The sequence below is a fragment of the Yarrowia lipolytica genome, chromosome 1E (genome assembly GCF_001761485.1).
Source record: "Yarrowia lipolytica chromosome 1E, complete sequence".
Lineage (NCBI taxonomy): Eukaryota > Fungi > Ascomycota > Dipodascomycetes > Dipodascales > Yarrowia > Yarrowia lipolytica.
In genome coordinates this window covers 1446978-1468943 of record NC_090774.1, presented here as the reverse complement: position 1 = coordinate 1468943, position 21966 = coordinate 1446978, and the positions used below count along the sequence as shown (strand labels likewise).

At 50.7% G+C, this 21966-nt stretch overlaps 10 protein-coding genes and 1 non-coding gene across 11 annotated transcripts; 6 read left to right on the top strand and 5 right to left on the bottom strand.

The window, feature by feature from the left end:
- Positions 1-415: 415 nt before the first annotated feature.
- YALI1_E14644g (uncharacterized protein) lies at positions 416-4543 on the bottom strand (the record flags this gene model as incomplete). Its single annotated transcript, XM_503837.3, has 1 exon — positions 416-4543. One exon carries the CDS (start codon positions 4541-4543, stop codon positions 416-418), a length of 4128 nt encoding a protein of 1375 aa, XP_503837.2.
- Positions 4544-5446: 903 nt separating this feature from the next.
- YALI1_E14619g (uncharacterized protein) lies at positions 5447-7069 on the bottom strand (the record flags this gene model as incomplete). The annotated part of the gene is made up of 1 exon (XM_503836.3): positions 5447-7069. One exon carries the CDS (start codon positions 7067-7069, stop codon positions 5447-5449), a length of 1623 nt encoding a protein of 540 aa, XP_503836.2.
- Positions 7070-8546: 1477 nt separating this feature from the next.
- YALI1_E14604g (uncharacterized protein) lies at positions 8547-9326 on the top strand (the record flags this gene model as incomplete). The annotated part of the gene is made up of 1 exon (XM_503835.3): positions 8547-9326. One exon carries the CDS (start codon positions 8547-8549, stop codon positions 9324-9326), a length of 780 nt encoding a protein of 259 aa, XP_503835.1.
- A 457-nt stretch (positions 9327-9783) lies between these two features.
- Positions 9784-10548, bottom strand: YALI1_E14584g (uncharacterized protein; the record flags this gene model as incomplete). Its single annotated transcript, XM_503834.3, has 1 exon — positions 9784-10548. The coding sequence occupies one exon, from the start codon at positions 10546-10548 to the stop codon at positions 9784-9786; it is 765 nt and encodes a 254-aa protein (XP_503834.2).
- Positions 10549-11722: 1174 nt separating this feature from the next.
- YALI1_E14572r lies at positions 11723-11818 on the top strand. Its single transcript has one exon. It is a non-coding gene; the product is annotated as a tRNA-Ser (tRNA).
- A 96-nt stretch (positions 11819-11914) lies between these two features.
- Positions 11915-12826, bottom strand: YALI1_E14561g (uncharacterized protein; the record flags this gene model as incomplete). The annotated part of the gene is made up of 1 exon (XM_503833.3): positions 11915-12826. One exon carries the CDS (start codon positions 12824-12826, stop codon positions 11915-11917), a length of 912 nt encoding a protein of 303 aa, XP_503833.1.
- A 639-nt stretch (positions 12827-13465) lies between these two features.
- YALI1_E14555g (uncharacterized protein) lies at positions 13466-14647 on the top strand (the record flags this gene model as incomplete). Its single annotated transcript, XM_503832.3, has 1 exon — positions 13466-14647. The coding sequence occupies one exon, from the start codon at positions 13466-13468 to the stop codon at positions 14645-14647; it is 1182 nt and encodes a 393-aa protein (XP_503832.3).
- Positions 14648-15448: 801 nt separating this feature from the next.
- Positions 15449-17335, top strand: YALI1_E14535g (uncharacterized protein; the record flags this gene model as incomplete). The annotated part of the gene is made up of 1 exon (XM_503831.3): positions 15449-17335. The coding sequence occupies one exon, from the start codon at positions 15449-15451 to the stop codon at positions 17333-17335; it is 1887 nt and encodes a 628-aa protein (XP_503831.3).
- Positions 17336-17674: 339 nt separating this feature from the next.
- On the bottom strand, positions 17675-18421 carry YALI1_E14505g (uncharacterized protein; the record flags this gene model as incomplete). Its single annotated transcript, XM_503830.3, has 1 exon — positions 17675-18421. One exon carries the CDS (start codon positions 18419-18421, stop codon positions 17675-17677), a length of 747 nt encoding a protein of 248 aa, XP_503830.1.
- A 775-nt stretch (positions 18422-19196) lies between these two features.
- YALI1_E14497g (uncharacterized protein) lies at positions 19197-19592 on the top strand (the record flags this gene model as incomplete). Its single annotated transcript, XM_503829.3, has 1 exon — positions 19197-19592. One exon carries the CDS (start codon positions 19197-19199, stop codon positions 19590-19592), a length of 396 nt encoding a protein of 131 aa, XP_503829.3.
- Positions 19593-20058: 466 nt separating this feature from the next.
- Positions 20059-21291, top strand: YALI1_E14489g (uncharacterized protein; the record flags this gene model as incomplete). The annotated part of the gene is made up of 1 exon (XM_503828.3): positions 20059-21291. One exon carries the CDS (start codon positions 20059-20061, stop codon positions 21289-21291), a length of 1233 nt encoding a protein of 410 aa, XP_503828.1.
- Positions 21292-21966: the final 675 nt, after the last annotated feature.

The window sequence follows — 21966 nt, the reverse complement described above, 5'->3', positions numbered from 1 at the left end:
CCAGCTGAAAACGTGAGGGAGGATGACCGTAGACTGGGTCAATGGGAGAGTCTGTATTGTAATGGAAACCAAAAATATCCCGCTTCTGATTTTATTGGTAATAGAGCACATTTGGCTGTAAAAAGCACCACTTTGGTTGTATGTCAACTAATTCTGTGTGTTCATAGTTACGATACTTCGTTGTGAAGTCTACCTAATTAGCTAGGACAATCCTGCACGGTACGTACAAGTACAAGCGAGTACGGTATGATAATTTGTTGTACTCGTGCTCGTGCTGTACTGCATTAGCCAATACCCCATGAACCCAGACAAATACCTCTACAAGTACTAGTACACGCACAATTATTCATACCAAACTACAATACAACAGTCATAATCAATAAGTCCATTAGTATACATAAATATCTCCTCCACATTAACCGAAAATTGCAGCCATATCCACAAAGGCTCGTCCAGAGTCCTTGAGATACTTGTCCACCACCTGGCGAGGGTACACGAACCGCTCCCGGTTCTGACCAGCCAGAACAGCCAGCTTCATATCCTTATCATTTTCCTGAGCTGCTTTGTCCATGTTGAACAGAGTGTCGAAGTACAACAGTTGTCGGTACAGGTCCTGATCGTTGTACTCATAGTCCAGAGTGCCCCGATTGCAAGTGTTGAAGCGGCCATCGGAACCCATGCATCGCTTTCCAAAGTTGGTCAGCTGGGCGGTTCGAATACCACAGGCGGAATCTGAACACGTGTACCAAGTCTCGTAGTACTTGGAAATGTGTCGTCGAATTGATGTCTCCAACTGGGCACACAGCCGTGTGAGAGGGAACATTGTGGAGCAAGAGGGACAGATAATACCGTGCTCGGTGGTGTTCTGCTTGACTCCCTCGTAGGCAAAAGAGTGGCCACACTCACAAGTCAGCTCCAGCTTAACCGCATCCTTGAACCGCTCAGCATCGGAGATGGTAGACTCCAGCGGATGGAGCAGCTCTCGGGACTCGTGAGACTGGTGGGCCTTCTTGATCTCGATGCCAAGCACCTCTCCAAGTCGGACAGGATCAGTACCGGTCACATGAGCGAGGAGTCGCTCGATCTGAGGGTACAGCTGTTTGGAAATGTAGTACTCGGCATCCGGCTGAAGCTTGCCTCGAGAAAGCTTGACATCCATAGTGGTCTGGGCCTTGGCAGACTCGTCGGAGCCCACAGTGGTGATGACAAACGACATAACGTCGCCCTCTCGAATCACCTCTCCTCGCTCCAAACGTCGAAGAGCCACAGCCACAAAGGGCTGGATGGGAGGGTTGTAGGCCTTAGGGTCCTTTCCGAGCTGCTTGAGAATCGCATAGTGCTCCACGGGGAAAGGAGCTGACTCGTCCTTGACGGGCCCAGATCGTAGCTTCTCAGCCAGCTCAAAAAGGTATTCGTGGACATTGTTCAGCGCAGTCTCCTGGTCGTCGGGACCCAGAACTTGCTCCAACACATAGGTACAAGCGTCCTTGGAAATCTGGCACGTCTCTCGTCGTCTCAGATCCAGACCCTTGACCTCAATCTTGCCCATGCCCTCCTCAGTAGCCAGACGAGCAGCGTACTTCTTCTTGTTGGTGAGCAGAAGACGAGCAAAAACACCGTCGATATCAATCTCAAGCTGCTTGTAAAGACCGTTGACCTTCTTCTTGAAGTCGTTACCAACCTTGATGGCGTCCTTGTAGGTGTCTGTGTTGGTGTTGATCATGACAGAATCAGTGTCACCGTAGACAACCTGCAGGGACTCGGCCTCGGCAAGCTCCTTGGTGGCTCGAAGAGTGTCTCGACCGATGGAGGTGGTGAGGTTGGCCAGAGGCTTGGCGTAGAAACGAGAGCCCTCAAAACCCAGACAACCGTACATGGAGTTGGCAGTCAGCTTGAGCGCCATCTGCTTCACGTCCCACTGCTTCTTCTGGGCAGCAGACGCCTTGGGGTCCTTGATGAGTCGCTTGACCTCCCGTCTTCGCTGCACAAGAGTCCTAATGAGTCGAGGGAGAATGCCCTGCTCCACGGAGGGTTCGGGCTGAGCAGGAGGCTCAATCTGGTCGTCGGGGATAGACGCCCAGTCCACAGTCGAGAAGCAAATGTTGTACTCCTGAATAATGGAAGGGTACAGTGAGTTGAAGTCCATGACGAGCACGTGGCGGTCGTACAGGCCCTTAACGGGGTCCAGAACCAGACCTCCCTGGAATTTGGCCTTGCCTCGCTTGTTGGTGCCTCGACCGGCTTCCTTGTCGGGAATAATGTAGCCCTGACGAGTGAACTCGTGCAAGAGAATGGACTCGTTTCGGCCAGATCGGGTACCAGCCAGAGTCTTGTTCCAGGCGTTTCCGGCCAGGTTGGTGAGCTGCTTGGACAGAGGAATGGCCTGGGTCTGGATCACAATGCCGGCAACAAGGCCCGTGTCCTGGATGCAGTGCATGAGATAGCTAAGCAAAGGCCGGGCAGAGCTGACCATCTTGCTATGAGCAGCATCTAGCTCAATGTCCATCCGCTTGATGCCCAGAGTGTTGAGCGACATTTCAGTCAGATCAAACGACTGACATCCTTGCACCACAGACCGACCGTAAGAGTTGTCCATATCGAGAATAAGCCGGCCGTCAAGAACTCCGTAGTTCATGTGGGGCCATTGTGTTCGTCGAAGTCGGCCCATGGAAGACCAGTCCTTGACATTGAGTTCCTTGAGTCGGTGCAGCAGAACATCCAGATGCAGAGCTTCCAGACGATGGCCGCAGATGAGATCGGGGTCAACACGCGCAATAAGCCGCACCATATGGCTCAAAATGTCCAGTTCAGAATTGCATGGAATGATCTTGTCCACAGCAGTGCCAGCATTGTGTTCCTGCAGAATCTGCTTGAAGCCAACAGGTGCAACCTTACTGGGGTACCGGAAGAAGGTCATAGATCGGTGCTGCAGCTCGCCGAGCTTGGATGTGGTATCGTGAGGCATGTCCTGGAACATTCGGAGAGTCACGGCAACCACAGACTGAGACTTGCCCTCGGTCATGGTTCGCACAGCCAGAGAGATCATCGAAATTGGAGGCATGGGAGCTTCCTGGTTGGAACAGACAGAAATCTTGGCCGACGACTTAGCGGTGATCTCGATTCCAGTGTGCGAAATACGTCCCTGACCAGCCGAGGCGAAGTCAGGCTCATCAATCTGCATCCAGCATGGACCCATGACCTGATGAGAGAGCACAAACTGCTCAAACAGCGACTGATTGGCTCCAAACACGTGGGAGAAGGTAGCTCCAGAAGAAGGAACGTCGAACTTCTCCTTGGGAGGGGAGTACAGCACCTCCAGGTACTCGGCCTCGGCAGGGACACCAGGCAGATGGAAACAGTACTTTTTAGTGACAGGCTTGGCTCGCATTCGAATACCTCGGGCCTCCATAATTCCATCGAGCTCCTCGTGCACGTCAGAAGTGCTATACTCGTTTTTGGGCAGCACAAACATCTGTCGTTGGGTGCTTGCAACCTTGATGAGACACGATACAAACTGGCCCTTGTTCTTGCCGGTCAGCACCATGGTCTTTCCAAACAGATAGAGTGTGTCTCGCACAATGGCGTGTTCCATCCAGAAGAACTTGAACTTGCCGTCCTCGGTGGTCACCTCGTTGGGCTCCACAGAGATCTTGGCAGTATCAGCAGATCCAGCCTTTGAAGTCGCAAGCTGGATGTTACTGGTGATATCGGGAACCAGTTCGGGCTCTTCGATGTCCTCCTTTACCAGCTCCTTCTTGACTGGCTCCGTCTTGACAATCTCCTTCTTGACTGCAACCACCGGCTTCTGGCCGCGCATGTTGACTGCAGCTGCAGCCTGGCCGGCCTTGGGTCGAACCACAACCTCGTCCTCATCGTCGTCTGACTCCGATTGAGGCACTTTGTCAGGAATGTCGGGCTCGCCCATATCAATGTCCATGTCATCAGCAAAATCCATGCCGTCAGCAATGGCCTCTTCTCTGACAGCATGCACAATCTCCGCGGGGGGAGAAGACGAAACGTGCTCCGGACTGGCCATGTCGTAGCTGTAGTCCATGTCCACAAACACGTCTTCCTCCTCCTTGGCCCGGGCGGATCGCGACTTGCGGTTCATGGGTTTCTTCTTGTCGGCGCTTTTGGGCCCGGAGCCGCCAATCACGCCAATCAAGTCGTCCATGAAGTCGTCTGCCACTGCTGACGCCGCCGTCTCCGTCTTGACAGGCTTGGACGCCAGCGCCTTGAAGTTGAGCTTGCGGTTCTTGATCACGTCGCTGTTTTTCTTGGCCCGCTTGCTCTTGGGCGAGCCGTCCTCGTCGCTGGAGCCGTACCGCTTGCCCGTATCCTCCCACTCGTACGCGCCCGTGTCTGCGTACCCCTCTCCGTTATCTCCCACCACAAAGTCGTCCTGGAGCAGCTCTTGTTTTCGGTGCTGCTTGAACTCGGTTTCGTCGAGCTCGTCGTACACGTCTTCGGCGTTGAAGGTGAGTTCTCGCTTCTCACCGGCTCGAGCCGCCTTGAGGGCCGCCAGAGCGTTTCGTCGCGACATGCTGTGTAATGTGTCTAGTGTGTAATGTGTTAAGAGTAAAAGACGGGTCTCAATTTGATAACCCAAAAGAGCCTAATTGAGACGCATCAAGGTGAAAAAACGCGTTACCAGCCCCGACGCGTGTTAGAGTTCGGGGTTGGGGGTGCAGTCGGAGACTGAGCCCTTTGATAAAGGGTGAACAAGGTGAGCAATTGAGAAGACAAAGACACAAACGGCTTAGAAATCAGCAAACATACTTGTGTTTGAATTTTCATTATTCCACAGAGTTGCCGCCGTCGCATATTGGGCTTACTTCTTTTTGGCCCCCTCTCGAAAAGGTGCATGACCAGGTTGCAAATTAAGCTGCAAATTGTTTTTGAAAAAGTCTAATACGCGTGGTAGGAGACACATCGCATCCAAATGCACACACTGTACTGTGTAGAAGTGCTGGTGGGTGCTGTACCGTGCCATGTGCCGTGGGCGGGGTGGCATTGTTGTGGGATTTGGGATGATATTGATTCTTTTTTCGCTCTCAGTTTTTTTCTTCTCATTTTGAAGCCCCTACCTGAAACCGTGTCGAAGAGGTGATTGCTCACCTCCTACGTCGTGTGAACTTTGCTTGTTGCCAACGGAGCCGTTCCTAGGCCGTGACAGTCTCTGGTGGTGGTTTACTTGTAATTACAGGCTTTACATGCTCTTGAAGACCATCTATTGATCACTGTAAAATCAAATAAAATAAAAAAACATTTATGGTAGTACTGGCATGGTCGTGATAGTTCTACTACGTAGTGTACATAGTGATCTGACTACAGTGCCGACTCTCAAACACCACCTGTCACTGTATCACAGTATGTACCTGTCGCTACAGTAATCACTACTTTTAAAAAAGTTCCTGTTCAATAACATCAATTGTGGTCAAAATACCTACTCGCCCAAAGGCTGAACAGTGCCCTGGAGAAGCTGAGCCACCTTGAGCAGCAGAGGCTCCTCAAACCGAGGGCCGATAATCTGAACTCCAATGGGAGCATTGTCGAACTTCTCCGGCTCGTACATGCCCAGGAACTTCTTGTCCATGTCATTGGCAGGCTCAGGAGTAGGACCGTAGTCCTTCTTGGCGTCCATCTTGGTTAGAGGAAGAGTCACTCCCGGGTAGTCCACCACGTTCCACAGCATGGTGTACAATCCATAATTGGGTGTTCGGATCACAGACGAGGGCGAAATGTATACCGGATAAATCACCGCATCGATCCCCTGCTTCTTCCAGTCCTCCCACACGGTCTGTCTATACTTGTCTCGCTTGGTGTTGAGGGCAAAGACATCGCTAATTTCCAGCTTCTTGGCCAGAGCCTTGACCTCCGGGCCAGGGTCATCCAAGGGCTCTCCAAACTTCTCGGACCACTTTTTGATTCGCTCTCCAGCGTCGGGCATGAACATTCCAATGAGCATGTGGATAATATCTTCAGGAATGACAGGGGTGTACTTCTTGAAAGTGATTTCCACTCCGTCCACAGTCTTTCCATCGTACTTCTTGACCAGCTCTTCAATTGCATGTACAATAGGGGGATGAGGATGGGCCACCCCGTCAAAGGTGGTGTATCCCAGAGTCAGCTTCTTGGGCTGGATGGAAGACACAATCTCCCAAGGCACAGCCTCCAAGGAAACATCGTCCTTCCACGGCTTTTGCTTGATGATATTCTCCATGAACAAATCAATCAGACGCAGGTCTCGAGACATGGGACCTACAACGGCCTTGATGAAGTCGTTTCCTGGGTTGGACCCCACACAATTGAGCATCGAAAGACGTCCCCTGGTGGGCTTGAGACCGTAGATTCCACAGAAAGAAGAAGGAGCTCGAATGGAGCCTCCAATGTCGGTTCCCAGACCAATGATACTCGCTCCAAAGGCCGCCAGAGCTCCTTCTCCGGAAGAAGAGCCTCCAGTGGTCAGAGAAGTATTATAAGGGTTGAGAGTGGAACCGTGGACAGGAGAGTAACTGTCGAGAGAATTACAGAGCTGCGGGCCGTTTGTTCGCACAAATATGGTACCCCCCTGGCTCTCCAGCTGCTGGATCAGCACCAGATCCTTTTCCATGGGCTCCGAGTCCAGAAAGAAGGAGTTTTCACAGGTGGAGATATGTCCCTTGACGCCCAGCAGCTCTTTGACGGAGAAAGGCAAGCCGTGGAAGGGTCCAACGGGCCCCTTTTGGGCCAGATGTTCATCGAGGAACTTGGCTCGGTTGTAGGCCCGCTCTGCAAGGAATTCGGTCGCGCAGTTGACCAGCTTGTGGGCCAACACGGCAGCTCGAATGTACGCACCCGTGACTCGAACGGCAGACCATTCGCCCTTGGCCAGTTTATCGAGCAGTTCGATTCCTCCTAGCGTCACAACCTCGTAGTCTTCGTCATGGAGCAGCTTGAGCAGTGGTCTGACGTTGGAAGGGATAGTATCGGGCAGGGGTTTGTGGCTTCCGGGGAAATACTTGTCCACCTCCTCAATTGACTTTTGCAGACGGTTGTTGTAGATGTCCTTTGCGTCCTGGAAGGTCATGCTGGTGATATTGCGATACTCAGAATCAGCCCACCGAGACCCCTCTTATCTTATATAGCCTCTGCCAAGTACACGGCATCGATGCACGTCGTATAGAATCCCCAGAGTTTACCAGAGTTCACTTGTCAGACAGCTTCGCCGCTTTATATTCATCGCAGAAAGAGCGCAGATGTGGACTGGTACCAGTACATGGAGATTTAAGTCAAAGTCAAGAGATGTCGGATAGTTGTGCCACGGACTTAACTTGCCGTTTGACACTGATGATTCTCAGTCCTCTATGGCTGATCCACCCTCTGTGGCTGATCCGCCCTCTGTGGCTTGCATTATGGTGGCTTTGCCATCGTGGCTTTGTCATGGTGGCTTCAAAAGGCGGTTTTCGGACACCGACCATAGTCTACAAGGCTGTACATAAAGTAGTTGCGGTATGCACTGTGGTTCTCGGTTGTTTCTGTATATCCGATCGGAGCTCGTGCGTAATGTCGGCATTCACCGGTCCGAGTACGAGTACACTAAGTACTTGTAACCAGTAGCACTTGTAGTATGACAATGTATCGTACCAGTACATAGAGTAATTACACGGACTAATTATGATGTCTCATCTGCATGAGAAGATGAATCGAGGGGTACGAGGGGTACAGTCATACGACGGTATGTACGAGACGACACTTGCAGACTATCCCAGTATCGCATTAGAATGACTAATCAAATGAGTCGACATCTCCTGACCCGTGTGTCCTGCTATAGATACCGTGGTTTTCCGTTTTCCATTTTCCGTTTTCCTACGAGTACGTCTTTTCCATTGCACCCCCATCTCCACTAGCTACTGAAGGTACAGCCAGCCCCCGTCGTGGCGTTCCTTAATATAGTGTGTGCCACTCGGCTGCGGCTCGTTGCGACTCATTCACGTAGCGAAACGAATACGCCTCTTGTAGGGATGCCGGGAGTGGAGCATTCTCTAGGGTCAAAAAATGTGTCACGCGACGCCAATATAAAGAAAGCTTCAATCCGCCCTCTTGCAACGGCCATGACTCGTGGTCTATGGTTGTGCACTATTCTCCTATTACTGTACAGTATGTACATACTTGTATAAATGTAATGTATAGGAGGTCCCTTGATTTTCCACTTTTCTTACCCGAGTCAATATCCAACTGTGGCTTGGCGTCAATCGCTGTCACGTGGAGGAGGGAGTAAGACACTTTGTGATGGTCTTCTCACTTGTACGGGAGGAGGGTTCATGTTTGTAGTGGATACCCCACTTTTGCGAGTCCCTTTTCTTCTTTCTCCTTTTTCACGAGACGTTTGGCTGCTCCTTCTGCCACTCCCATTTATCATAACCCACCTACAGCCCACACTCACACCCTTGACTGAGAGTTTCCATTAACCTCTATTAGTCACCTCTGGCCTGGAGTAAGCTAATAAATTATTTTTTTTTGACTCCTACACCTCCAACCAACCCCCCAAAACACCGCCCAACAGCATGGATCTCGAAAACCAGAAAGTGCCGTTCCAGCAGGTGACCACGGAGCTGTCCGATTCGCTGCAGACCATCTCGGCCGACGTGGCGAAACTCGACCGGTTTGTGTCGTGGATCGGAACCCGAAAAGATGGAGATACCAACCGTGGCCGTGTCACCGATCTGGCGGAGAAAATCACCGCCGACATCAAAACCATGCATGCCAACGTGCGCCGGCTCAACATGTTTCCCGAGGCGGAGCTGTCCAACACGGAGCAGTTTGCCCAGAAACGGCTGAGCAACGAGTTCGGCCTGCTCCTGAGCCGGTTCCAAAACCTGCAGCATCAGAGTACCGATGCGTACAAGAGGCAGGATACTGCAGCCCGAGCGGCCCTGGAGGAAGAACGGAGCGAACAGGACCGCCTGCTGGCAGCCAAGCCCATGGGCATGAACAACACCAACTACGGAGGACTGCAGGACCAGCTGCTGGACGTGGTGGACCAGTCGGAGGTGGACCTGCAACAGGTGCTCATTGCTGAGCGAGAGGAGGACATTCGGGGCATCGAACAGGGCATCAACGACATTAACGGCATCTACAGAGACCTCGGTGCGTTAATAGCCCACCAGGGAGAACAGATGGACTCAGTGGAGAACAACATCTCCACGGTGGCGGATCAGACCTCCGCAGCTGCTGGAGAGCTCGTCAAGGCCAACGATTACCAGAAAAAGCGAAGAACTTGTTCTCTGATTGTCCTTGGAATCATGATCCTCGCCCTCATCATCATTCTAGCAGTTGCCGCGTAACGATTCCAGAGTTAATGGTACCTACGCGCCTCAGTCAACACCTTCAACACACCCCACACTAATAATAAGACATTCGCATCTAAATGTCGCCCCCTTCAACCAACCAAAAACAAAAACGCTCAACGCGCCTACTAACGATATCAACTATCAGAAATGCATCTAGTATTTAGTCAAATTAAGACGTGAATATATACATGAACAAGTAGTTTTTTTTTTCTGTGCTTATTATGAGAGCACAAGACGCTACTTATGATAGCTCTACTACAAGTACAAATAGTCACGTAGGTTGCTTACGGAATCTCCTGAAGATTGCAGTCACGTTGAATCCACCTGCTTGGATATTGAGGTTCTTGTTCTAGGTCTTATCGGTCAACCTATGCCCATGTGTGCGTGCGCATTCTCTACGCCCATCGTTGTAGGTACTTGTCACATGCTTGTCTATAAATAATGAATGCTGTTAGGTCTTTCTGTTGGCAATGAGCCACTTTAGCACGGCGCTCAGATTGTTGGCCTCCTTGACGGAAATGGAGTAGCACGAGACCTCGCGGTCGGTGATTTCCTTGAGTCCCAGCGTCTGGATCACCTTGTCTACCGGAATTGCGTCGGCAATGTCGTTCTTGTTGCCCAGCACCAACAGCGGAATTCCCTCCATGCTTTCCTTTTCCAGCAGTGAATGCAGCTCTGTTTTGGCGGTATCGAACGTCGACGGGTCCGCAGAGTCCAGGATGAACACCACCGCGTTGACTCCCCGGCAGTATCGCTCCCACATGCTTCTGAATCGCGGCTGGCCGCCCAGATCCCAGCACTTGAGCGTCACGCGGCCCACCTTGACCCGCTTCATAGCAAACCCCACAGTGGGTATCGAGTCTGGAGTGAAATCTGAACCACAGATGGCCTTGAGAAGCGACGTTTTGCCGGCGTTCTGGAGACCCAGAAGCGTAATGTCCAGCTCCGTGGACCAGAACAGCGACAAGAGCCATTCGTAAATGTTCTTGAACCACTCCATTTGCGACTGTGTTGGCGTGAGAGTGAGTGGGTGAGGGTGGAAATGTATCAAAGAAGTCGGGTGGTCGTACAAGTATTTGCAGCTCTCACTTGTCAAGCTTCTGTTGTCTATCTGTCTGCAGGTAAATATAGCCACACCCAACCTCTGCAAGGGTTGGGAGGTCCTGCACAGTGTTGGTGGTGCGGTGCGTGATGACGGCCGGGTAACCGCAACCATAGAGGCATCACCCGCGCCCCTCTTGTCATACTTTGACAGTACATCACAGTATATTTTGAGAACGTGATTTTGATGTTGCCACCACAAGTGTCGAAAACACAGAGATGGGGCCTCCGAGAATCTCTTGTAGCCCTGTTTTAGCCCGAAATACAAGCTGAAAACGCCGCAGGCACCCACAATTGCGCCGGGCTAAAATGACACATGTTCATTCTTCCGCAGTTGTCGCAGCTGTACGATACGAGTAAAACGAGAGTGTCTCTCGTCAGTCGTCAGTGCAAATCACAATCAGCACTTGTACGAGTACAACACTTGGACAACTTCTCAAACAGATCTCGAACTAGCTACTGTATACAAATACTCTACGGTTATTACTGTATGACAATGGCAGGCTCGCAAACACATACATCCTACAGCACTGGTATTCGATACCGGTATATTCACCACACCTACCAAGCCAAGTTTGCTTGAAGCAACCACTGCATATTGTGCCGTATCGATGCGTCCCAGCGTTTAGGGGTTGCAAAGCAATACAGGAGACGTATCGTGAACACAGCGATATCAATCTTATGATGAACGAGAGTCGCGTCATGTGTAGATACATGTATTCTCGGAGAACTGCGCCGTTTTGAGGATGCTACTATGAATACTTTTAAGCACAACTAATTATGTCTGAATACCCTGATCGTTTCAGATCTAACTTTGGACTGGAACAGGCCAGACGTATTGATGAGGAATGTACAACAGGAAGTGGATTTGGTGGGGAACAATGTGTACATTTTTGAGTGGAGACTGAAAGCTGTTAGAGCTCTCATCCGAGCCACTTTTTCTTGTTGTTTTTTTTGCCAATCACCCACATACTTACTTCCTTACCCCTATGGTATGACCACCACCAGCGCACGTCTTACCCCTGAAGGGACCCTCTGCCGATCATCACCCCTATTTATCAGATCATCGAAACGGAACATGAGCAACAGCCATAAAAACAAGCCTCTCGAGCGTCAGAGATGGCCAAGCAAATACTTATCATAAACTTGATTGTCACCCCAATCCCTAACTTTTCTACAAACCAGATAACCCATCGTCCTCATCAGTTTTAGTGGCCTGTAAAAAAAAACTTAGTCACGTGACCCTGTCTATCGGTGATATAATGAACTTTTTAAAATTTGGAAAAACTGGCAATTTGTCCGAGTGGTTTAAGGAGTTTGACTTGAATTTCTATTCAGCTATCAAATGCGGTTTCCGCGCGTAGGTTCGAGTCCTGCAATTGTCGCCATTTCTTTTTTTGCATTTTTTGCTCAAAAATGCTACCTTTTGGCCCCAAAATCTTGCTATAAATAAATCAAATCACGTATATGCTATCTGTCTATCATTTTGTCTCTTCTGTCCACTCGGTGGCCTCCTCGTACGTCGGTAGCCCCAGTTCTGCTCCAGGGGGCGGCGGGGAGTGAGCAGGAGGAGGCGAGTCATCATCTTCTCCCTCGTCTGATCTGCCAGGATAAACAGGCAGGTTTTGGTTGGCGTATAGCGCCGGGTCATATCCGTCCAGCAGCTCCTGTTCCCTTCTATAATGGTTATCTCGTCGGCAGAACCTGCACTTATCGGGTACGGCCAGTGGAGCTGGGATGCAACTGGCATGTGCTTTATGGCCACAGGGCATGGTCCGCACCTGTGTGGGCGGGTTGACGATGCCCTGGCACACCAGGCAGTAGGTGACTTCGCTTTCTGTGGGCAGAAAATGTGTGACGGGATAGTCTCGTTCAAAGTCCTGGACGGTGAGAATTACCTTGGGCAGAGCCATATTGGGCGAGGCATCAGAAGATGTAGACGTGTTTGAAGACGGCGAGCATTTCTGAGACATGCACTTGGAGGGCAGCTGGTTGTTTCCCGTTACACACTCAGTGTGTATTACGTGGTCCTTGCACGGTAGAGGTCGTACCTGGACGCCATGCTTCACCACCTTACTACACACTCCGCAGTGCAGCACGCCTCTGTACTTGTGCACGTTGTGGGGTTGTGAGGGCGATAACAGCGGCTCCGCGTCGTTGTCGGACTCCGTCTCCGTGTCTGAGCCCGCGTCTGTGTCTCTCTCCTGCGTCACTGTGTCTCCAGGCGTCTTGACGTCGCTCTGATCGACATCACCATCCACCTGTGGGGAGGTGGCGTCAGTGGCGTACAGGTCGTGTACGTCGTCCGTCATGTCGTCCGTGGCGGTTGTGTCGTCGGGGGTGGAGTCCGTGGAGTCCGTGTCGCCGTCCGTTTTGTTCTTGTCTCGTTTCATGCTGAAAAGTGAGAAACTTGGAAGCCGTTATTGTATTTGACGTTTTTTACACACACCGTTATTTGGCACCCACTCTGCACAGCGCCTGAAACCTTGGGACCATTTATGGAACCCAAAAGTGGGGGCGCAGGCTGGAGGTTTATGGAGAGAGCGTGGAGGGCGAGAGGTGTTCACAAGATGGTCTTCTGAAGCCTGGTTGCTCTCGAATCAGCTTCATTTCTGGTTAAAATGTTTCAGCCTAGCCCCTGCCACTCTACTTGTTGCTAGACCCGAGTGCTCAGGGTCGCTTAGTCCATCAGCGCCTAACAAGGCTCAACGGTCAAAAAGTTAGATGTGTATGGAAGTAAGGAATGCTGACCAATGTTATGCCCTTGGCCATGAGGAAGAATGACCAAATATTTTTCCACATAGAATGTCACCTGTTTAAGTCTTGATTCGGACTGCCAAGGATGTGTTTCAGATAGCGACATTTCTGCATTGAGCCACCTCTTTTGGGCACCCAATTGATGCTACCCGTTTTGGCGACCTCAATAGCACAACCACAGCAGATGATACCACACCAACAGACACAGAAATGTATATAGATGGGGTTTTGGAAAGGATGAGAAGGAAACAGACGCCATCAGATCATCATCAGCCATGAAATCCACCTTCTTCCTGTCAACTCTGACTTCTCTATCTCTAGCGTCAGCCAACTACCTCCGAGCTGCTGGGGAGTATGAGGATTTCCAGTTTCTAATGCTCAACATTTCCGTGGGAAATCCCGCCGTACAAGTGTCAATCGAGGTTGATACCGGCTCTTCCGAAACTTGGTTCAATCCTCTCTCCACTGGCTTCAAACCCGAGTCCTCGGCCTCGTATGTCAACACCTCCGTTCCTATGCATCTGGAGTACGCGGATGGTAGAAAGTTTGATGGCTTCATGGCCAAGGAGAGACTAATTATTGCTGGAGGAATCATCAGTGACGCTAACATTGGAGTGGCAGAGTACCCCCATCCTACCCATCCCAGACATCGCCCTCAGACAGGATTCATGGGCTTGGGTCTTGAGGAAGGAGAGATGGTGAATCCCAGATACCCCAATCTTCTCTCTCAGATGCGAAGTCAGGGAATCATTCGGCGACGGTCCTTCGGTGTCTACATTGATGCAAACCAAAGAGCAGAAGTGCTTTTTGGAGGCTATGACCAGGACCGAATCAAGGGTGAGCTCAGGTTCACCAAGATGGTCAACAACCGACTCAACCGAATCAAGGACTCCCCCAAGCCCTACGAATACGATACACTCATCACTTCTATCATGCGAAATGGAAAGGACATCCTCAGACGTCCCGGATCTCGTCCCAAATGTGTGGAGACCTTTGATGCCCATTTTGACACGGGTTACACCTTGATTACTGTTCCTCGGCATGTTTTTGACGTCATCCAAGCAGACTTTGGAGCTCAGAATATTCAACAAGAAGGATTCGCTGATTATCAAATGGATTGCAATGTTCCTGCTAGCAACTTCAAGTATACTTTTGATTTCAACGGCGTCTCTGTCGACGTGCCAGCCAAAGCCCTGATGATGCCGGTGGAGCAGCATTCAGACGACAAATGTCGACTGTTGATTGCACCTTCGCTGAACAGCAAGACCGATAACCGTCTTGTAATGGGTCTTCCCTTCTTCCGAGCCGCCTATGTGTACTTTGACCCTGAGGACTACCGCATTGGTCTGGCTGAACAGAACATACATGCCACTGGCGATCCTCATATTGTCACCGCGGGCCCTTCCTATGGTCCTTCCTGCTGGATCAATGTGAATGGTCTTCGCAAGTGCAACTGATGTATTTTTATTGTATCATTGCTTAATTCTCTACAAGTAGCCAACTTATAAACGAGTTTTTGTAGCCTGGCCTCATCTCGGTGTTATTTCTTGCTCGCTTTATCTAAAGCTTATCATGGTCTCGAACCCTACTGAGTTCTGAAACTGAAACGTCTCTTTACGCAGTTGCTGACTTGCTTCTTTTGCTGGCTATCTCTCTTTCTGTCTCTGGTCGGCCCGGGCTCTCCCGTGCCCTTCCCATTGGCAGATGGTTTAGATAATCTACATGCGTGTCAGCTGCACCTCCATCTCTTGGTTCTCAGCGTCGTCTTTTCCACCCGATCCGTCTAAGCAAATATACCGCAAAAGCAAGACAACAGCAAGGTGGCAAAAAGAAGCGAAAAACTTGGTCCGGTGGTGAGCAACCATGAGCGCAATGTGCTGTTGTACGCTCGACATCTCATGACCGCCGCACCATGCTGAAACACTAGACGGCCACATTGGCTCCTCGATCGATCAACAACCCCCTCCACCCCACCATCTGAGTGCATAATCAACGCTAAAACGACTATCCGAAATATCCCGCAACGTGTCTTTCTCCTGTATTGTGGGCGGCCGTCCGAGTATCCCTACTAGCTGTACTTGGTAGAGAGTAAATTTATATAGTGTGCAGTGCATAGTCACATTCTGGGTCGTCTGAATTTTGTGTTTTTTTTTCACCCGTGCATCCCACAATACGCACAATAGGATTTTTCAGTTTGGTTTAGCGTAGAACACCAGTGTTATCGACCACGACCTCAACACTCTTTCACACCCGCTGCCATGACGCCAATACGGTCGATAGAGCCGCAACCGGTGCGACCGTCCCACGGACCGCATCATGCGCTTCCACAGCTGGCCATTCACCCGCAGCTGCGCTCAAACGAGCAGGCTCCTTCTCGGCCGATAGCTCCTCCAACCCAGCAGTCGGCACCGCCGAAGCTGGCCCTCAAGCCCGTGGCACAAACACCGCAGGCGTCGCAGCCACAGATCCAGAGCAACGGACCGCCTCCGGTGCTTCAGCCCCGACCACTTCCCCGGCTAGGCTCGTCTTCGTCGTCCTCATCTCCTCCGCCAGTATCTGCGCTCAAGCCGCGCCATGTGAAAATGGAGGACGACCTGGACATGGGCATGCTCTCGCAGAACTCGTCCATGTCGTACTCCATCGGCGTGTCGCCGGAGATCACTAACATTGTCACCTCCAAGGAATGGGTACTTCCTCCGCGGCCGAAACCCGGCCGAAAGCCGTCCAACGACCTACCGCCAACCAAACGCAAAGCCCAGAACAGAGCTGCTCAGCGAGCGTTTCGAGAAAGACGAGCAGCCCGGGTCGTGGAGCTGGAGGACAAACTGCAGGAGGTGGAACAGGAACACGACGAGGTGGAAAATGACTTACGTGCGGCGCTTCAAAACTCCAACACCGAGAACAACAAACTCAGAGCCGTGATTGAAGAGCTGCGAAGCGAGGTGGAAATGCTACGGGCACTCAAAACCCAGGACTCGCGCGAATCTCTGTACGGCTTCGTCGACGCCAACCCGCTGGCTGTTAGAAGTTCCATGTTTCCCATGTCAGAACGAGCACGGCAACAGAGAGAGATGGAGAAGGAACGCAAGAGCAACTTGGACAAGGAAAACGAAAACGAAAAGAAACCAGTAGCTATCCTCCCCAAAGCCCGACCGCCCCGAAAACGACGAGAATCGGTCATCACCATTGCTGACGATACCCCAGGTGCCCAAACTGCGAATAACAGCACTGGCCATCATCACCATCAACATCAACATAACCACCATGATATCACGCCAATGAAACCGGACGAGGAACCCGACGACTGTGGACTGTGTGAGACTGGAGGAAATTGTCTCTGTGATACCCTGGGACTCAAGGCACCTCTTCCAGCTGAGGACCAAAACACGTACATTGTTGGCGGCGTCAATCTCAGTGAAATCAAGCCTGTTGCTGCTGTTCCCCTCAAGAAGCGCCCTGCCTCAAATGGGACGTCTATGATAATCCGAAAGCGGTTCAAGCGCGTGTCTGAAGCCAACGAAATCGATTTTACAAAGACTTTTGGCTCCAAACCCACGACTCCACCTGTTCCTGAGCCTGTACACGTCCATGGTCCCGATTGCAAACATTCAAAGACCCAAGTCGCCAAGATCTCGCGAACACCGTCCATCTCTAGTCTCAACAGTCCTGTGGACAGCAACTTTGTAGATAAACCCTCCCCTCAGGTGGATCCCTGTGGGTTCTGTTCCAACGGCACTCCTTGTCTCTGTGCTGGTCTTGACGAAGAGGAGGGAGCTGAAAAGCCCTGCTCTAGTGCCCTCAAGCCAGACAAGCCGGAAGTCATTGAGATTACAGACCACGCCGTCGACCAAGTGGCCAACGAGATGGCAGAGGTCTCGGTCACCGAAGAAGATCTGTCGTCCTGTCTGTGTGCTAAGGACCCCAAGGCTAACCTCTTTTGCACTGTGTTGAAAACTTCTGCCAGGCCCTGTGCTGAGTCCTCTTCTCCCGTCCTGGTGCCCTGTACAGACGCCTACAACATTCTCAGTGGCCATGCCCGATTTGCCAACTCTTCTCTCGGCACTCTTGTGAGCATGCTGCGCACCAGGAATGGAAAAGTTGACGTTGATTCGCTTTATGCTGCCCTCGGTACTCTTGATGAATGAAGATCGATATGATACACGACCAATACTACAACTACAACTACAACACAACACGACCTGACGATACATGCTATGAATAAACTACGATAATAACGAAACGAGCAAACGACAAATACCTACGACAAATAACCGACGAAATGACTGTATATAAAATAATGAATTATGAGTGTAAAGAATAGCAAGATTGTGTAGCTACTTCAGATGAATACAACTTCAGATGAATACAACGTCATACTCGTCAATGGCTTAATTATATCTATCAGATCTCTACAAGCAAGCCATTTCGAGTCAACGGCTCACATTTACCTTACTGGTTCTATCATACTCATCCATTCAATACATCTAGATCTTGGAGAGGTTGACGCCCTCAACGGCAGAGTCGGAAACAAACCAGAAAACGGGTCCGGTAGCGACCTTGTTGACAATGGCAGAGGGAAGAGTGGGCTCGGGCTCCTCGAAGATCTGCTTGAGGACAGGGGCCTTTCCGGCTCCCTCGGCGACGAAAGCGATGGCCTTGGCAGCCTTGAGAACGGGGAAAGTGATGGTGATTCGTCGAGGAGGAGGCTTGGGAGAGTCCTCAATGGTGGCGACAAACTTGGTCTCCTCCTTGAGCAGAGCGTGTCCAGGGAACAGCGAGCAAGTGTGGCCATCAGGACCGCATCCGAGCAGAATGAGATCGAAAACAGGCACTCCCTGGCCGTTGAGAGGCACATTCTTGACAATCTGCTCCTGGTAGTCCTTGGAGACGGCATCAGAGTCGTTCAGAAGAGACTCCTTGACGGTGAAGACCTGTGGTTGCTGATCCTTGGGGATGTGATCGAGCAGATCCTTCTTGAGGAGACCGTAGTTGGAGTCGGCATCGTCCAGCTTGACCAGCCGTTCGTCGGAGAAGAAAATCTTCCACTTGGGGAACTTGGTCTCCGAGTTGTTGACCAGACCCTTTCGGAGAGCAGACACCAGAGAGCCTCCAGATACGGCAACATGGAAAGCTCCAGTGGCAGCAATTGACTCGTTCTGGAGTCGAATGATCTCAGCGGCAGCAGCCTCAGCGACCAGTTGCGATTCGTTCTTAGAGATGACCTTGGGCATTGTTTTTTTGATGTTTCTTTGTGTGAAGGAGTGATCAAGAAGCAGATATTGTACGTCAGAAACGTTGTGCCTTCATATGTATGCGTGTAATCAAGGTTCGATCTGTTCTTTCGGAGCAATGAGCAATGGACGATTATGTAAGCGGAGGAATAATAAAACCCCCCCAGGCCCATTGCGTGTCCAAGTAGCTGTTTCCGTTTATCCCTCATGACATGCCAGGATGACACTCGGCGGCTCGGCTAGCTCACCCAACAGCAGCAAGCAGCATATACTATTTTAGAGTGGTCTTTATTAGAGGCTGTTTTGGGGCTGTTTTGGGGCTGTTTTGGGGCTGTTTTGGGGCTGTTTTGGGTGCCGTTTGTGAGGTGGGACTTGGCATTGGGGCATGTCAGAAGGCGATGACAAGTTACTGTAGCGTTTACTGAGTGGGTTATAGACGTGAGCGTGATTGGTATGGAGGTTGATACAAGTCCGTGAAACATATGACATCCTCACTACCACTACTCCACTGCGCCATGACGTCACATGCGACCCAAGAGACCTACTGGTGCAGCATTGTAGCTAGCGGAGGGTGTACCGGTATGGGCACAACTACAGGTAGCACAGTGGTGGTATAGGTTTTAGGCCTTCGTATAGCGGCAGCATAGATCCGTATAAAGCCGATTGATGGTGTGAGAGCCCGGTTAACGATAGAGGAACGTGGCGGGAGCAATTAAAACCTCCAAAGGTGTAGTTGCCTGAATGCACGAACGAGACGAGACCGGTTCTACCACAGATGTCCAAACACGACCGGGAGCAACATGCTCTGTATCTCAAGGACCAAATTCAGGGGCTGGAGGAGGTGATTCCGGACCAGCAGGAGGAGGTTGATAGCAATCAGGAGAACTACGACGAGGCCATGGAGAAGGTCGAGGCTGCCCAGCTTGAAGCCGACGAGTACAAGGGCCATCTTGACGATGCTGTGGCCCGCCTAGAGGGCAGCCAGGAGGAGCTGGATGAGTACAAACGAGAACTTCGAGATCTGGAGCATGAGGGCAAAAAGAAGGCCAAGCTCGATCACGACCAGGACAATGACGACTCAGACGACGAGGAAGAAGGCGACGAGGAAGAAGAAGAAGAGGGCGACGAGGATGAGGAGGACATTGAGGGAGCTTTTGTCATCAAGTTTTAGTTAGAAAAGTATTACAGTATATCATGGAATAGATGTGTTGAAGTATGACTCCAAGTTCTCAGGATAGAGTTCTCTATGTGGCAGAAGGTGCATGAGTGCAGGTGGGGGGGTGCATGTTCTTGCACTGACGGTTGAACCACGATGACAATACCCTACGGCCGCAACTACTATATGGTGGGTTTGGTAGCCACTGAATATGTAGCCGGACCGTATTGTGTCACTTAAAATCACATGTTTGATCCTCTTCTCGTCACCTGACCACCTCCAATCGAGGGAACCCCCGGCAAGTGCATCCACCAGCACTTCATTCAGCCCCACATCCCAAAGAGGATATCAATGAGGCAGAGTGAATGGAGTCTTCGGCTCAACATATAATTATGGCGCTGTAACCCCCCTCAACTTCCTCCAACACATCTCAAGCCATCCGCGACCACTTAATTATCTGAACGCCCCTACCACCCGAACAATGGGATGTGTACCTTCGAAACCCGAGTACGGGGCTGAACATGACCAGCATCTACTGATTGAAGAGAATATGCGATTTAGAGTCGGAAAACTAAGCAGCTCCAGATCGTTTGACGACTCCAAACCCCCCAAGCTACTGCTTCTGGGTACCGGCGAGTCTGGCAAGTCGACCATTCTCAAACAAATGAAGCTCATCCACGGCCAGGGCTTCACCCATCAGGAACGCAGTCTGTATGCTCAGGTTATGTGGGAGCAGGCTTTCGTCCAGATGATGGAAATTGTGCGCCAGGCACGGTTCTTGGGCATTTCTTTGGATTGCGACGATCCACACAGCGTTCTGAACAGTCATATGACCCTGCTCACCAATGCAGACCCCAACGACTCCGCTATGCCTGACTGGGATGCGCTTTATGAAGACATCAAAAGCCAAAGGAGGTTTATGGAGGGTGAGAATCTTCCCATGGTTTATACAGACTCGCCGCTCAAGTTTGCCGACAATGTCCTCAAGGTGTCGCCAGCCGAGCGGCCACAGATTGCACACGCCATTTCAGAGCTATGGACTAAAGATACAGGAATTAAGCAATGTTTTGCCCGCTCAAACGAGTATCAGCTGGAAGATGCGGCGTCATACTACTTTGACAATGTGCACAGTCTTGCCGACCCTTATTACCTGGCCTCAGACGAGGATGTCATCCGGGGAAGAATCAAAACCACAGGTGTTTCGGAAACCCCTTTTCTGGTGGGCGGCCAGATGCTCAGCATTATTGACGTAGGAGGTCAAAAAAGCGAGCGTAAGAAGTGGATGCACTGCTTCGATGACGTAACCAGTGTGCTGTTTGTGGTTGCACTGTCGGAGTACGACCAGGTTCTGTATGAGGACTCTGGCGTGAACCGAATGCAGGACTCCATCTGCCTGTTTGACTACATCTGCAACTTCAAAACGTTCATCGACAAGCCGATCATTCTGTTTCTCAACAAATGCGATCTGTTGGAGGCCAAGCTAAAGAAATCGCCTGTTCGCAAATACTTCCCTAGTTTCAATGGACCAAATGAAGTCACTGCGGTTAAGGCTTTCTTTAAGAATCTCTTTCTGGCCCAAAATAAGTGCGGACCGTCCAAAGAGATTTACGTCCACTTTACCTGTGCCACGGACACTGAGAACATGCGTTTTGTCATGGCCGCCGTGACAGACATGGTCTTGTCTGCCCAGCTAAGAGAGACGGGTATTATTTAGGGGGGAGAGGAGAAGGACGTTTTTAGATATTACTAATCATGTATGTATACGAACAACTTGACCGAAATGCATGAGATATTATCCCTTGCTACAGTGATGGTACAGTTGTGCAGTATGTCCGAGCCCGAGTATTTTCGGTATTGTACTTCAACTGTACTTGATTTTTTACTTTAATCTTCTTCTACAGTAACTAACACCAGTGCGTCGACGCAACTACAGTAGGATACAAGAGCTAAGTCGTAGATACCTGGGACCAAAAAAAACCGACAGACAAGTGATTAAATGATCATTAATTATGAAAATGTATCTATCTAGTGGGTCACGTGATTATACGCACTCTACACCGGCTCGTAGCCGCTATAACATGGCAAATCACTCATAGGCTTATTCAGCATTTGGGAGGCAGTACAACCCTGAAACACAGCTTCTTAAAGCACCACTATAGCTACAACGAGCCCCAATCAAGTTAAGTCATATCTATTCCTCTCAATAGCTCTCCAATTGAGCAGCTTTGGCGTCGAGAAATATGATCCCCGTCATTCTACAAACATCCACCCAATCACAGGACGCCATTCGTGTGGTTAGGGCAGATCCCAAACGGGAAAACTCAAAGTCGAACATCCCACAGCACATTAGCAAAGTGAAAGAAGCCCGAGACAGAACAGGAGTCTGACG